Source organism: Rhinolophus sinicus, chromosome 8 (genome assembly GCF_057876585.1).
Source record: "Rhinolophus sinicus isolate RSI-liver-muscle chromosome 8, RSI-T2T, whole genome shotgun sequence".
Classification (NCBI taxonomy): Eukaryota; Metazoa; Chordata; class Mammalia; order Chiroptera; family Rhinolophidae; genus Rhinolophus; species Rhinolophus sinicus.
The window spans coordinates 8,445,987-8,460,564 of NC_142508.1; the positions used below are offsets into that span (position 1 = coordinate 8,445,987).

The 14,578-nt window shown below is 40.6% G+C and overlaps 1 protein-coding gene across 3 annotated transcripts in view; it reads right to left on the reverse strand.

The window, feature by feature from the left end:
* Positions 1 to 14,578, reverse strand: part of AGK (acylglycerol kinase) — a 75,857-nt gene that overhangs the window by 15,290 nt on the left and 45,989 nt on the right. For all 3 annotated transcript variants that reach the window (XM_019749857.3, XM_088799875.1, XM_074315264.2), the window contains exons 9-10: positions 8,587 to 8,656; positions 2,245 to 2,324 (exon numbers count right to left, since the gene is read on the reverse strand). In XM_019749857.3, the coding sequence (XP_019605416.1) occupies positions 2,245 to 2,324; positions 8,587 to 8,656 (150 nt within the window). The remainder of the gene's footprint in view (positions 1 to 2,244; positions 2,325 to 8,586; positions 8,657 to 14,578) is intronic.

Consider the following 14,578-nt stretch of genomic DNA (forward strand, 5'->3'; position numbering starts at 1 on the left):
CTAAACACACAAAAGCTGCTGAGGAGAGGAAAAGGCCTGCTTGGAACTGGACAAGCGGCATGAAGCAGATTCTGCTCTTGAAACTTATCTGCCCATCTTACAGCCCATCTCAACTGCTCCCTACTTGATTCTGATCAATATACTTTTATTTAGCACTTACTATGTATATGAAGGAAACAGAAAAAATATAGGGTATAAAATTCCTGCCTTCAAGGGCTTATAATTTGAGAAAATACGGCCCAAAAAAGTAACAGAAAACAATAAATGACTATGTATATATATACACACACACACAGACACAGACACACCCACACACACATATATTTCAAAATGTAGCAGCATTTTGAAATATATATATATGTGTATATATAGTATATATATATATATATATATATATATATATATATAAAGTGGTATAAAATGATCACTCTTTATTAGTAAGGTGAGTCAAGAAGGGATAAGAAATCATTAAGCACCTAAAATCATTGGAGCAGCCACGCTTCTATCACGAATGGCACAAGAACAAAATACGGGCGTGGAATTTAGAAAGCTGCTTTGGAATTAGACACATGAAAGAGGGAAAGAAATCATTCTAGGCCAGAAGAGTGGCAAAGGTGCAGGGAACACTGAGAAGCACAGCCAGAGCAAAGGCTTAAGAGGAAACTACGCATAACTACACATAACTACGCACGTAGGCGTGAGGATAGCTTACGCTGGGCCTCGAGGGCCAGAACAAGGAGTTTAGCTCTAACCCAAGGAGCAACGTGCAGTCGTTCTCACTTGACTCAGGCGACTACAGTAGCGCTACTAACAGGGGCCTTGACCATGTTTTTTCCCAGCTTATATAATCTTTGGCTTCTTTTGCTGTTGCGGTTGGTTTCTAAACTGTCTGCTGTTCCCTTCATCTCCACCAATAGCAAACGTGGCCCCTATGCTTCTCATCTGCTGATGACCATCTAGGAAATCACTTCTTGCGTCTCTGTTGTTTCTTCTGTAACACACACAACTCAGCGGGCAGCCCTAGTTGAGGTGTTGGATAACAACTGGAATTTTAAAATCCACCAAAACATGGGCAAGTGTGTGAGATTAAGTCCTAAAGGGGCTGACCTACGCTTGTGCTTAAATCTTGATTAACACATTTTAGAAAGCAGCTTGTTCGCAGCCGGCTTTCAGGGAAAACTAAGCTGTTCCTCTCGGTGGGTTGCTGGTATTATTTGACATTATACATCAAATACAAGGTAACTTGTGGAATCAAGATAATCGCGGCATACTTGCAAATCAAAAGACTTGAAATATTAAATAATACAGAGCGTAAAATAACACAGAATGTCTTTTTTGACATTCCACTGTCGGGAACTTCATTAGCAGGAATAATAATAATAATGAATAATAAGAAAAAGTGAGAAATTTCTGTACAATTGTGGCAGGAATGCCTATAAAGTGAAAGGGCGGTTTCTTGATAAAAGCAGTGTGTGAGATCAATCATAGTTCATTTAAACTATACTAAAATTCTAGGCCCGTTTTTCAGACAAGGTAAGAACCACCACACAGCAGGTGTGACAGGTATGAAGAGAGCCTGTGTCTCCGTCAGTTCCGCCTCGGAAGCCTCTTCCTACACGACGTCTCCACATCAAATACAACATGACACACCCACTTGCCAAGCCAAGAGTTTCACGTTACACAATGAATTCTCCAAAAATAAGTCCATTCCCATGAAACGCCAGCAACGACCTTCTATTCACCTCCCCGACAGGCCTGTTTCTCCCACCTCACAACACAGCCTGGCATCCCCCTCTCTTCTATCTCTCAAAGGCAGCCTGTGGTCTTTCCCAATCTGCTAGGCCTTCCAAGAGGACACCTCTCAGGGAGTCTTCCAACCAGGGCTGTGACAGCACCATCAGGCTGTGGGCCCAGCGGTGTCTCTCACTTGGTACCCAGCTAAGCAGGCTGCAGGCTGACAGGCAATCCAGGTCCCCGCCAGGCCAGCTTGAGGCTCAAACAGTGTATCTAAAAATAGGGGTGTAGTCTGCTCTCTAGCCACCACCAGCTCATGTGGAGGGAACCGGAACTTGCCCCCACTGTTCTGCATAAGATATAAACCTCTATCTCTATTAACCACACATAATTCAACCTCCAGCCACCAAATGTATTCCTATAAGATCACTGAATGTTGAAACCCCAAAGAGAGGAACAGATTAAAAAGACTTTTTTGAAGCATCACATATCAGTATAATAATCCTTTACTTGCTAACTCTGACGCCCGCATCTCTGAAGGATCCCCATCGAAGGCCAGTCATTGCAAACACAGGTTGTTCCTTTTCACCCTGGAAGTAAAATACATGTAATTTAAATGAGTGACGACAATAACTTGGAATTCCCACAGGTAAGTACCCAGCAAATGATCATGGCCTGCTTTTCAGAGCAAATTCTAAAAGGATGTGCAGAATTTAAGAAATTAATTCTGAGTGCTCAGTGAAAGTACTCGAAGAAACCGTACTCTAAGGGAAACTAATTTTTATATATCCGGCCGCATGAATCGATTGGGAAGGGAACACAGTATCATACTTCAGACTGTAAACTAAGGAGTACCTAACTATGCTGGGTCTTGGACCAGTTCGTAGTCCGAGAGAGAATTTCTTCTCTCATATATTTGTCCACGATAACGATAATTTAAACCTGCCTTCTCTTTAGAGGGCCAAGAGCTCTCAAGTATCGGAATCCTGGCACTCTAGAATGTTTCACCTGAATACCTGAAAACACAGCCAGGTATGTGTCATAACAAGTCAGAATAAAAAGTGACTTGGATTTAAGACAATGCTTTATGGCGAAATATTGCAAAGACATATTACAATCAGCAAGTTTCTAATTGGTGAGATAAGCAATGTATAGAAAACATACCTAAGAGCTGGTGCTCTGTGATGGACTTCCCTTAAAGTATAAATAATATATATACCAGGATTCTAAAAGGGACTTTTCCCGTAGCTCAGAATTGTAGCAAAAGCCCGCGAGTACCCCACATTCTAACGAGAGCTGCCAAACGCTACACACAACTCCACAGAATTTCCTAAGTGGGTGCAGACCCAGCTCGATTTCCAGCTCTACGAACCGACTGTATAAGCAGGAAGTTAGGAGCTAACTAAAAAAGCTGCTGGCTGGAGAAAGTCTTCTGAGTCTTCTCCTCAGAGGACGACCGCTTCCCCTCACTCCCACTTCAATCCCAGTTTCATTCCTGTTCCCACTACACCGAAACCAAGGCAGGGATTTCAAGGAGAATCACACACAAACAGGGGCGGCCTACATGTGAAAGGCACGGCCTCTCATTCTTTGATTGTGTGTCTGCTCAGGCCGCAGATTTGCTTTTCCGCTTTCCGTACCTGCGTTCATAGGGAAAAGGGAACTAGACAGAGTGGGGTGGAGCTAAGAGGAGACAGGAGGCAGTCAGGCCGGTCTCCTGGGGCCACGCGGACGCTGTGGGAGACAGCAGGGCTTTGAGTCATCCTGATTATACGCTGCTCATCACTCACTCATTCATTCTCATAGGATTTCCATTACCAAATGTGTATTGTATATTAGGGCCTAGCGCCAAGACAACGTCTGGCCCCACAGAGCTCAAGGTGCCCTGGGGGATATACAGACACAGACAAAGAACAACACTGTGCAGTGGGTTCGAATAGTAGAGATTTGCAGCAAGTGTTGTGAGAATACAGAGCAGGTGCAACTGTTTCCCGGGTGTGCGGGGAGCAAAGGAGATGGGCGGGCAGGGAAAATACACACACATTTTAAAGCAAATAAAATGGTAAAGCATAAGGCACCTAGATTGGGGCAGGTTGGGGAGAAGCATGGAGAGAAAAGAAACAAAAGAAGAAACGGCGTTCTAGACGAAGGGAGAGAAACAATATTGTGTGAGTTTGCTGTGTCTACAGGCACATTTCCCCAACGGTCCATAAGATGGTTATACGTGTTAACTATAGTAAGGATGATGCCGATGATGACGATAGAAGATTCCATGGTGAAATAAGTTGGGAAATACCAAACTTACTTGGTTCCAAACAGGTTATGTTTATGGCAGTTCTTCTTAGAGTCTTTAAGTTGCTAACGCGTGTTACGAATTTTCCAGAGGGGAAATAGATGGTCTTCCCGAGTTGCTAACTGTGCGACTCGCCTCTGGGAGGACACAGTGCCTACCCAATATTCCTTGGGAAATGCCATTCTAAGGCACATGGCATGGGTGTGAAGTGCGGAGATAATACTCGAGACTTTCTGACTGGTGCTCAAGACTCTTTTCTCTTTCTTCATCTAGGGGAAGAATTTTAGGAATATTCTGTGAAGATGAACTGAATAGCCTTGTAACCTCAAGATTCCAGTGATTTGGGGGTGGCGATGGCTCTGGACGACAGGGAATGAGTGTAGAAAGACCTACAGAGGCCCAGCTAGCAGCCAAATGGGCATAGAGCCCTCAGGATTCAGAAGAGGACTGAGGGTCAGTAATGGGGAGACTGGTCCCTACTGGGGTCACACGAGCGTAGGAAAGATCAGCAAGGTCAGATGGACAGAGTAGAGGCCAATGGACAAAGTACCACGGTATCTAAGATACTGTGGTATCTCAACCCGGTGAAGGTCTGGACGGCGGTCAGATTACGAGATGGAGAGGTCAGTAAACAAATCGGAAACAAAAGGCCACACAGCCAGGTATTAAGAGCACAGGAGAGATGGTGCCCCAGCTCAGAGACTCTCCCGGAAAGAGGAAACCCCTGAGAGAATGGCCTGGTGGTTTGCAGAAGAAACTAACTGGGAGAGCTGGTGGGAATAAAAGCTCAACGAACAGTGAAAAGAAAATAATTCTTGTCAACTAGATAGGTGCCTAATCTAGGAATTTTAGGAATTCTAGATGACGAGAAACAAGGGAGAAGTAGCTCTGAAGTTTGGAAGCAGCACTAAGCACCATCTTAAGAGAATGATCAGAGGTGGGGTTGTAACAGAAGGAAGCCATTTACCCAGCCAGGAATGAAAGACAGGGGGGAGGGAGAGATTCTAGCTCCTCACTTGGTTCTGAGTGGGAGGGTCTAAGAGTCCGACTGAAAGAGCAAAAAGAACGAACGAGAAAGACTTCCAGGAATCTTTCAGTAGTTAAAAGTACTGGGCATTATAGATGTCTATGCAGGAAAAATGCCCTTTAAAACTCATGGTGCAGTGCCAAGCATGACACCACCACCTGGACAAGCAGTGAAGAGGAAAAACCAAGGCCCCTAAGACAGAAAATCCAGATTCTCCTTCTGTCTCCAGCACAACTAGTCATGTGACCAGATGAGTTTTTTGAATCTGTTGAATAAGACACTCCTACACATCTTGCCTTCCTCACTGGAGAGTCCAATGAGATGTGAGCGCACACTAAACAAAATGAAAAGTTCAATGGTAGATTCCAAGCTTTACTATAGCTTCCAAGGACTATTTCTTTTTATCTCCAAAGAATCTTCAGTTACACATTTAATTGGGTTGGTTTGTTAAAAGAAGAAGGATCTGGTATCAGGCCTCAGCAACACGCAATGCTTTACCGCCACATTCTCAAAGCATATTCCAGAAGTAAGGAAAAAAGAAGACAAATCCGGCTTAGTTGGGTGCCTCAGAAACTACAGTACAGGCTGCTGTGTGATGTTTTCTAGGAATTGACTTTAAAGGTTTTCTGCTTCCTGGGCTGTTTCATCAATATACAGAGCCTGTTGTAAATTTAATATTGGCTTCATCAATTCATAAAGTAAGTACATTTAAGAGACAAACACCAAGGAGACAGGAGATGTTTAAATATAAGCACAGTCAAGAATTTCAAGTTCATTCCTGGTTACTCTGGAATGCATTACTTCTCACATGTAAATAAGGAGCAGTAAATCACTTAGTTATTGAGAAATATATCCCGATTCACTTCCTTTGGTAATGACACTATTTGAAAATCATATCTTCATAGATGTTGATCTGTAGTAACTTCGCTAGGCCAGAATTTTTCGGCGCACCCCTTCCATTTTGTGAGAACGATTTAGCTTTATTATATGCCAAAAGAAAGCAAAATAATCGATTGCAACTTAAATCACTTCTATGATGCACAATGAGGTCATGACATCACTGCCGAAAGAACAAAGGAAAAGAAAAGGGAAAGAGGCTCGTGGGCTCACCAAACAGGCTTCCAGCCGACGCTCTATCACTAACAGTGGCATTTTAGGACTGAAGTTTGGAACCATGACATGGCGTGACCCTTCCTTCATAGACATCAGGAAACCTGAACGAATATAAAATGTTCATAGCCTGTGGAGGACACCCTGAGGTTGCTGGTACATGTTAGACCAGAGCTGAGGAAAGTCACAGGGCGGACTGCTCCGAGAACGGCTGGCTTCGTGGCTCCCTCGGCCTTCTTAGAACCTGCCCTCTTTTTTAGGGGTGGGAGGATTCATGAAGAAGGAATAGCTCCTTAACGACTAGCCATCTCTTTTTTCTAGGAATCAAATTCTTTTAAAAGAGAAGATTCTGATCAAGAATTAGGAATGGCTATTAGGTCTCCTTCCCTCCAAAATTTTTATTTTGGAGAAATGGCAAACCAAAAAAAAATGTAGAAATGTACAATGAACACCAAGTACACACGTCACCCAGATTCACCAACTGCCGACATTGCCGCATATTAGCTTTATCTGAGGTGTGTGTACGTTTTGCAGTGTCGTTAAGTTATTTGCAAATAAACTGCAGACTTGGTGACCCATCACGTCTAAATATTTTAGCATTTGTCTCCTAAGAACAAGGACGTACACAGACATAGCCGTAATACCACTCTCCCCCTTAGGCAATCTAACATTGAAGTATAATATCTAATATACAGTCCATATTAAGATATCTCTCATTGTTTCAAAAATATCTCTTATGGTTATCACTGTTTGATGTTTTTCTAATCCAGGACCTCATACTGGACTTAATTATGATTTTTTTTTTTTTTTTTAAGTTTCTCTTAATCTTGAACAGACTCCCTACTTTGGTTTGGATTTCATGACATTGTTCTTTTGAAAGAGGTCAGACCAAGTTTTATTTTTTGACTGTCCTACAATCGGGATTTGATTGTTTTCTCGTTAGTAGATTCAGTTAGATTCAGGTTAGTTAATGTTTTGGGCAAGAAACCACACAGGTGATGCTGTATCCTTCTCAACAGGAAGCCGGTCACGGCCCATCCCTGTATTGGTGATGCCAAGTTTGATCATTTGGTGTAGGCGGTGTATGCTAGATTCCTCTACTGTCAAATGTATCTTCCCTTTGTGACTATCAAGTAATCTGAGATACTGTGAGGATATTTGTTTCCCAACGACATTTTAGGTAACGGTTTTAGCACCCATTGATGATCTCTGCCTGAATCAGTGATTTCACTGGTGATTACAAAAGGGTCATTCTCTGTTATTCCTTCTACATTTACAAGCTGGCAATTCTTCCGTAATATCAGTGTGGATTCATGGAGCCTTCATTTTTAATGTATTATATAATCCTTTATCATCATTATTCTTTTTGACATTCAAATGGTCCCCAAATTGGCCAGTAGTACACCATCAAGCTGGTTCCTATGTCTTTTGTGTTGTCTGCATCATTTGTTGAGTACTTCCTTGCCCTGTTTCTCGCCCTACCTCTGAAGGCCATCCTATCACAGCATCCTGGCAATCTGTATTAGAGAAGGTTTTCAGAGATCAGAGTCTGGGTGCCAGGTATGCTCACTGCTATTAGGTGACACTGCTTCTTAGCCCTTACAGGGGGCATAGCCAACAAATATATTTCTAAAACAATTCATGAGTCCATCTACAGATTGATAAGAAAGCATTAGACAATACAAGAGAAAAATGGGAAGTTCTGCTCCCATGTAGGATGTAGAAAGCTACAAAGAACATTGCTCCTACCCTAAAAAGGAGAAAAAGCCAGATAATCTACAAAGTCATGATTTTTCTTACGCCCATCAGAGAGCTGAGACTGTAAGACAACCAAGTGACCTGAATTCCAAAGAAAGATAAGCCCCTGCCAAGGCCAGATGGGACATGAGAAATATTTCACCTTTAGCAGAACATGGGACAAAGAGGAAACCACCATACAAACAGATAAGATGAAATCAGGCACTGTCCTAAGTGCTTTATATTTATTAGCTCTTTTCATACACAAAACAACCATACTAGGTAGAGAAATTACTTACGGTCCAAAGGCAATCAACAAAGGAACTAAAAATAGTGATACAATTATATTGGGAGATAATAGAGGAATTCTTATATACAACAAAGAGGTCAAGAGATAAATCAAAAAACTACTATCATCTATTTAACACTGTTGAACTGTACACTTAAAAATGGTTATGATGGTAAATTTTATGTTATGTGTTTTTTTACACCGTTTTTAAAAGTAGCATCATAAGCATATTTATTAGTGATAATAACTAAAATAAATAGGTAAAATTATTTTTCTCTGGGGAGTTATAGGAAAGGGTAAGAAGAGGACTGCTGTTTTCATTATCTCATTAAAACCGTTACTTTGTTTTATGTGCATTACTTCAATTTTTTCCAAACTCTACGGAAAAGACCTTACCTTGATCTGCAAAACATCAAGTGGAACTGTCTCTCCTTTCACAATGGCAAGTGTGGCATCTGTAATGTGTCTAAGAGAGAAGAAGAGGCAAATGATCATTCTGTGAAAAGTAAGCACCACCACCCCCACCACACACACACACACACACACACACACACACACACACACTCACTCCTGCCCAGAGTACTATTAGTTGGGTCAGGAAAAAAGACATAGTCGTTCAAAATACCCTGAGAAAGTAGAACAAAGGAGCACAAAAGAATTATTGGTACAAGTATAGTGGAAGGCTCTGATATGGATTCAAAGAGAAGGCTTTGGCAAAGAGAAGTTTATACAAGGCACCCATCATTTATTTACTTAAGATTTACCGACTCTCTACATTGTGCCCAACGTTTATCACCGGAAAATACCATACTAATTAAATAAATAGCAATAGACAACATGGTTCATTCACTTTAAATTCAAGCACTTCACAAAACAATATTTCTTCTTGCTCTGACAACACAAAGGGTATCTAAAGGGTAGGATTTGGTGGAGTTAGTAAAATACAATCCAGAACCCAAGACATACTGCCCTCATTTTCCACGTTTACTAGGCTGTACTTCATTTTAATCGCTGATTCTTTTGTTCAAAGACACCATACCGTTCCACCTACATTCTGACAGTCAATTGAAAAGTCTATAGGTAAAAAAAGGTATGTACTTTCGACCTCCATTCAGGGCACGTGAAACTACGCCAGGCTTAGGAACAGCTCTAGGGTTCATACTCTATTAGAGCCAAGGTCAGACGCACATTCATACACAACAGTCAGCGAAAGAAACAGGAAATCAACAAGTGGCCAGACCATATGACATTTGCCCCTGGAGCAGAAGGAATGAGTAAACTCGCATCACACATCTTTCTTGCCCAGCGTGTCACCTACACACTCTCTGTGTCTTTGTATTCCTGGTTACTCCCACGCTTCAGATTTTGGCTGAAACATCACTATCTGCCCTAACCAGACCAGACGTAGACGTTCCCTACAATTCTCTAGGACAGAAAATCTGTGTCAGATTCATCTTTGAGTTTCTGGCAAAAATACTCTAGGCAGTAGTGCGTACTCCCATCAGCAAGTACCTATAACCTGGTTGTCTCTTTTTGTGATGACAGAAAACAATGATAATCATGGGCTAGATTTATTAACCGAGCTTCAAAATGGTGACCCTTTAATTCTATTATTCCTTCTAATTTAACTGGTGCACAAAGAGAAACTTCTCATCAACAATTTGGGTGCCCTGAAATACAGGTTATATGAGAAAATCAGCATAAATACTGGATTTTTTTTTTTTTTACTTGGCCAGTTTTCAAGGTAAGTTGATTCCCTAGTGTCCTCTAAAAGTGACCAATGAATTTCTCAGTTTTATATTTCTTAGTATCATTATGAACTCATAGACTGTTAAAAATATTTGATATGTTTCACTGTATTATAGTTATTAGCCTTACTGATACTCAAATTGTCCTAAATGAACCGCAGTGGTGGGCTATGGGGGTCAGTAGGTAACTAGAGTGAACAATGAGAAAGAGTAGCCACAGAAGGTCCACGTCAGTCTGAACCAAATGGAGGAGAAACTAACAGCTCTTCCCTAGTGCTCACTTACACGAGTAGAATTATCTGAGTTTAGAATGACTCGTTTAATGTTTTAACTTGTTTTAAGGTCAGATTATTAAAATATAATTTATACATAGTAAAACTCATCCTTTTAGGTATACTGCTCTACAGTTTCGACAAATGCCTTTGGTCATGTACCCACCAACATGACCAGGATTTACATTTCCAACACCCCAGAAAGTTCCTTCATGGCCCTTTGGAGCCAATCCAGTCCCCCCACTCCCCTCACCACTAGCTCTTGGCAACTACCATGTGTTCTGTACCTATAGTTTTGCCTTTTTCAGAATGTCACATAAATTGAGTTTAAAAGTATGAAGGCTTTCCAGTTCAGCTTTTTAAAACCCTTAGCATGAGCTGGAGATTCATTCACGTTGTTGGATGCATCGACAGACTCATTTTAACGCTGAGGACTAGTCCACTGTATACACATACCACAATTTGCTTATCCATTCGCCATGGATGGGCACTGGCCCTGTTCCCAGTGTTGGGCAGTTATACATAAAGCTATTGTAAACATTCAGGTGTAGGTTTTTGTATGGACATCTGTCTTTCCTTCTTTAGGGTAAATACCTAGAAGTGCAATTATTGCTCGTAAGTTTAGTTTAATAAGAAACTGCCCAACTGTTTTCTGTAGTGGTCATACCACTTTGCATTCCTACCACCAGTGTGAGCGTCTCAGTTGCTCCACATATTTGTCAGCAGTTGATGACATCGGGTTTTTTGTTTGGTTTCAGCCATTTTGATAGATGCATATTGGCATCTCATAATGGATTTAATTTTCATTTCCTTAATGACTAATAATGATTCCCCCCCCCACACACACACAGGCTTATTTGCCATCCATGTCTCTTCTCTGGTAAAATGTCTGTTCAAATATTTTGCCTTTCTTTCTATTACACTGTTTGTTTTCTGATTATTGAGTGGTGCGAGCTCTCTGTCTATTCTGGATATTGGTCTTTTATCAGATACGCCGTCTTGCAAATATTATGTCCCCATCTGGAGCTTGTCTTCATTTTCTTCACAGTGCTCGTCAAAAAATCGGTTTTCCATTGTGCTGAGGTCCAAATTATCTTTTTTCCTTCTTTTATGGTTTTTGCTTTTTGTATCCTAAAAAATTAATGCCTAACCCAAGGTCACAAAGACTGTCCTCTGGAATATTTACATTTCTACATTTTACACATAGTCTATGATCCATTTCGTGTTACTTTCGGCATGCGGTATGAGGTATGGGTTGTGGTTCATTTTCTTACATGTGGTTGTTGAACTGTTCCAGCACTGTTTGTTGGAAAAACACTGTCCTTTCTCCATTGAATTGCCGTGGGGCCTTTGTCAAAAAATCAAGCATCCATACATGTGTGGGTCCAATTCCGGACACTTTCTTCTATTGAACTACGTGTCTTTTCTTTTACCAACACTACGCTGTCTTGATTACGGTAGCTTTAGAGTAAGTCTTAGAATTGGATAAGGTAAGTCCTCACATTTTGTTATTCTTTTGCAAAGTTATTCTGGCTATTCCAGTTCTTTATTTTTCCATATAAATTTTAGAATCTCCTTGTCAATTTCTACAAAAAGTCTTGTGGTACTCTGATCGGGATTGTGTTAAACACATATAGAGCAATTTGGAGAGAGACCTGACATCTAAATATTGAGCCTTAAAATTCATGCACACAGATATCTCTCCATTTATTTAGGTCTCAATTTCTCTCTTCAGGGTTTTGTAGTTTTCAGCATATAAACCTTACACCTATTTTGTCTGATTTATCTCTAAGCATTATATGTTTTTATAAAAGTTTAGCAATGCTAGTATCTTATTGCCTTTATTGTTATATAGTTAAATTTTAGAAAAATACATAATTATTAGTAGTACAAGATTTATTGTATCTGGAGTTTAAGTACAGCTACAAGACAGGAGTCACTTACAAATTAATTTCCATGCAAAAAATGATAGTTTCCTAATATGGCCCTTTCTAGCTTCTTCTGCTCAGTACAGTTCTAATAACGTGAATTTGGTAGGAAAAGTCACCTTTCCGTGGTAGTTGACTGGAATGACTATAAGATATATTTTTTAAATACTTTTCAAGGTGAAACAGCAATACAGTAGAGGGTTAACTTTTTGATTTATGTTTGCTTTAATTATAGAATCTGGAATCAGTGATTATACAGTCATCCTGTTTGTTATTTACTATTTTCCATCCTGAATGGACTTTCAGTAAATACACATGAAGTCTTCACCGTATCAGGTAGTTTACTAAGTAAGCATAATTACATGTTTACCTAACAATCCTCTGAAATAAGTACAATTCGTGTGCATTTGAGAAACACAGGTGAGGACACTGAGGCTCAGAGAGACTAAGTAAAATTCCCCAGGTAACAGAGCAGGCACGGGGCAAAATGAATTTGACTTGTGCTCTAGCTCCAAAGGTGTGCTCTCCTCACCGTGAGGTGGCTTTGGACGCACCAAATGGATGACTAGGGATTCCCGAAGGACAGCCTCCCTTCTGGTACCTGAGTGCTCTACAGTCCTGCCCAGCGGTGTGATCAGGCTAAAAGTGCCAACAGCTAAGTCAGGAATCTCTCCACTCGCATCCACGTTGCTAACAGTCAGGTACAACTGAAGATACTTTAAAACTCCAAAAATATACACGTTAACGCAAATGCTTGGATCACATTCTCGGTTCCTTAGAAGCAAGCTGGAACATAACAAACCGCCTACTTTACTTTCTCATATTTCTCTATCAAAACGTCTTTATCCCACTATTGCCTTCCAGTACAGATACTATCTGGAAAGTAGGTAGCAGTTTAGAAAGATAGATTCAATTCAGGAGAAAACAAGAAGCACGACCACAGGTTTAGATGAATCTGATATGGTTATGTTAATTCGGAAGGAAACTCGTAGGAAGGATCCCAAGGCACTGCACTTACTCTGAGAGGTAGCTGGTACACTGAGAGTAACGGGTAGGAAGTGCTTTTGAGAGACTGACTTAGAAACAAATGCTGCAACTGAAAAAGGCTTTTGCTATTAACTTTGTTCAAAAGCGCTTGGCTGAAGACAGCTGAAATGCAACCTTGAATTTATCATTCTCCAGCAATAATTGCAAGTTCTAAATACAGTAGCACCATAGCACGGAGCAGCTATATTTTATGATTATTTACCTGCAACATTCCAAATTCAAGATTCCTTTTTCTTCCAGGCTAATTGTGGTATAACAAATCTTGACAGCAGTGCAAAAAAGCAAAGCCTGAATAAATTTTCAATAAATATGCATGAAGTCTTCAACATATCAAGTAGTTTACTAAGTAAGTATATGTTTACCTAACTAGTCCTTATTTTGGCTCTTTCACAAATCCTCTGAAATAAGTACTATTAGTGTGCATTTGATAAATATAGGTGAGGAAACTGAGGCTCAGAGAGATTACATAAAATTTAATCTCTCTGTTTTATGATTATTTACCTGCAACATTCCAAATTCAAGATTCCTTTTTCTTCCACGCTAATTGTGGTACAACAAATCTTGACAGCAGCGCCGAAAAGCAAAGCCTTGTTCTTTCAAATAGCCTCAGGCATCTGCCATGTTAAGAGGTCTACAAAATTCTGAACCCAGAGCAGACTTGCTTAATTACCTAAGAGCCCTGGAGCATGCTTATAAATTAACTTTTGGAAATCTTTAAATGAGAAATAGAAGCAACACCACCACTAGCTAAACTACAGGGGGAAATCAGCTCCCCAAACACCTGAAGGCTATCTCCGACCTTGGGGGTGGCCACACTGCGGGCAAACTGGCTTCTGCATCGGCAAGGGGTTCTGCCAGGAGCATGGTCTACCTCGGAATCAGACGTACTTGGGAAACTTAGCTGAGCAGTTCAAATCATCTTTACTGACATGAAGGGAAAGCCTAGCTCTCTAAAATGACCAAGACCCAAACCGGACAGGATTTACCTCGGATAAGTCAAACTGTTTGAGTAATTTGTTGTTTGTCATACCTACTGCCCCTCAGAAATCTAAACGGGGAATAAAAAGTAGGGTGAACTGAAATGTCGCTTTGGGATAATTGGTAAAGAGCTGAATACTACCCAACAGATTAGGGCTTGAAGCATGACAAACACTTTAATGGAAGCCTGACACACGTCTACATTTATGCCTAGTATTTCACATATAGGCCAAAGCCTTCATAAAAGTATATATATACATATAGAATTGCTCAAAGATGTAAGATAACTCCTAAAATTACAACAGCAAAAATGAATCCATAAAACTAGCCTAACCAAAATCCAGAGGCAGAAAAAACAATTCAAAGCAGAAAATCACCTGAATTATTATTATTGTTATTGATGCTAGAAGGTTAT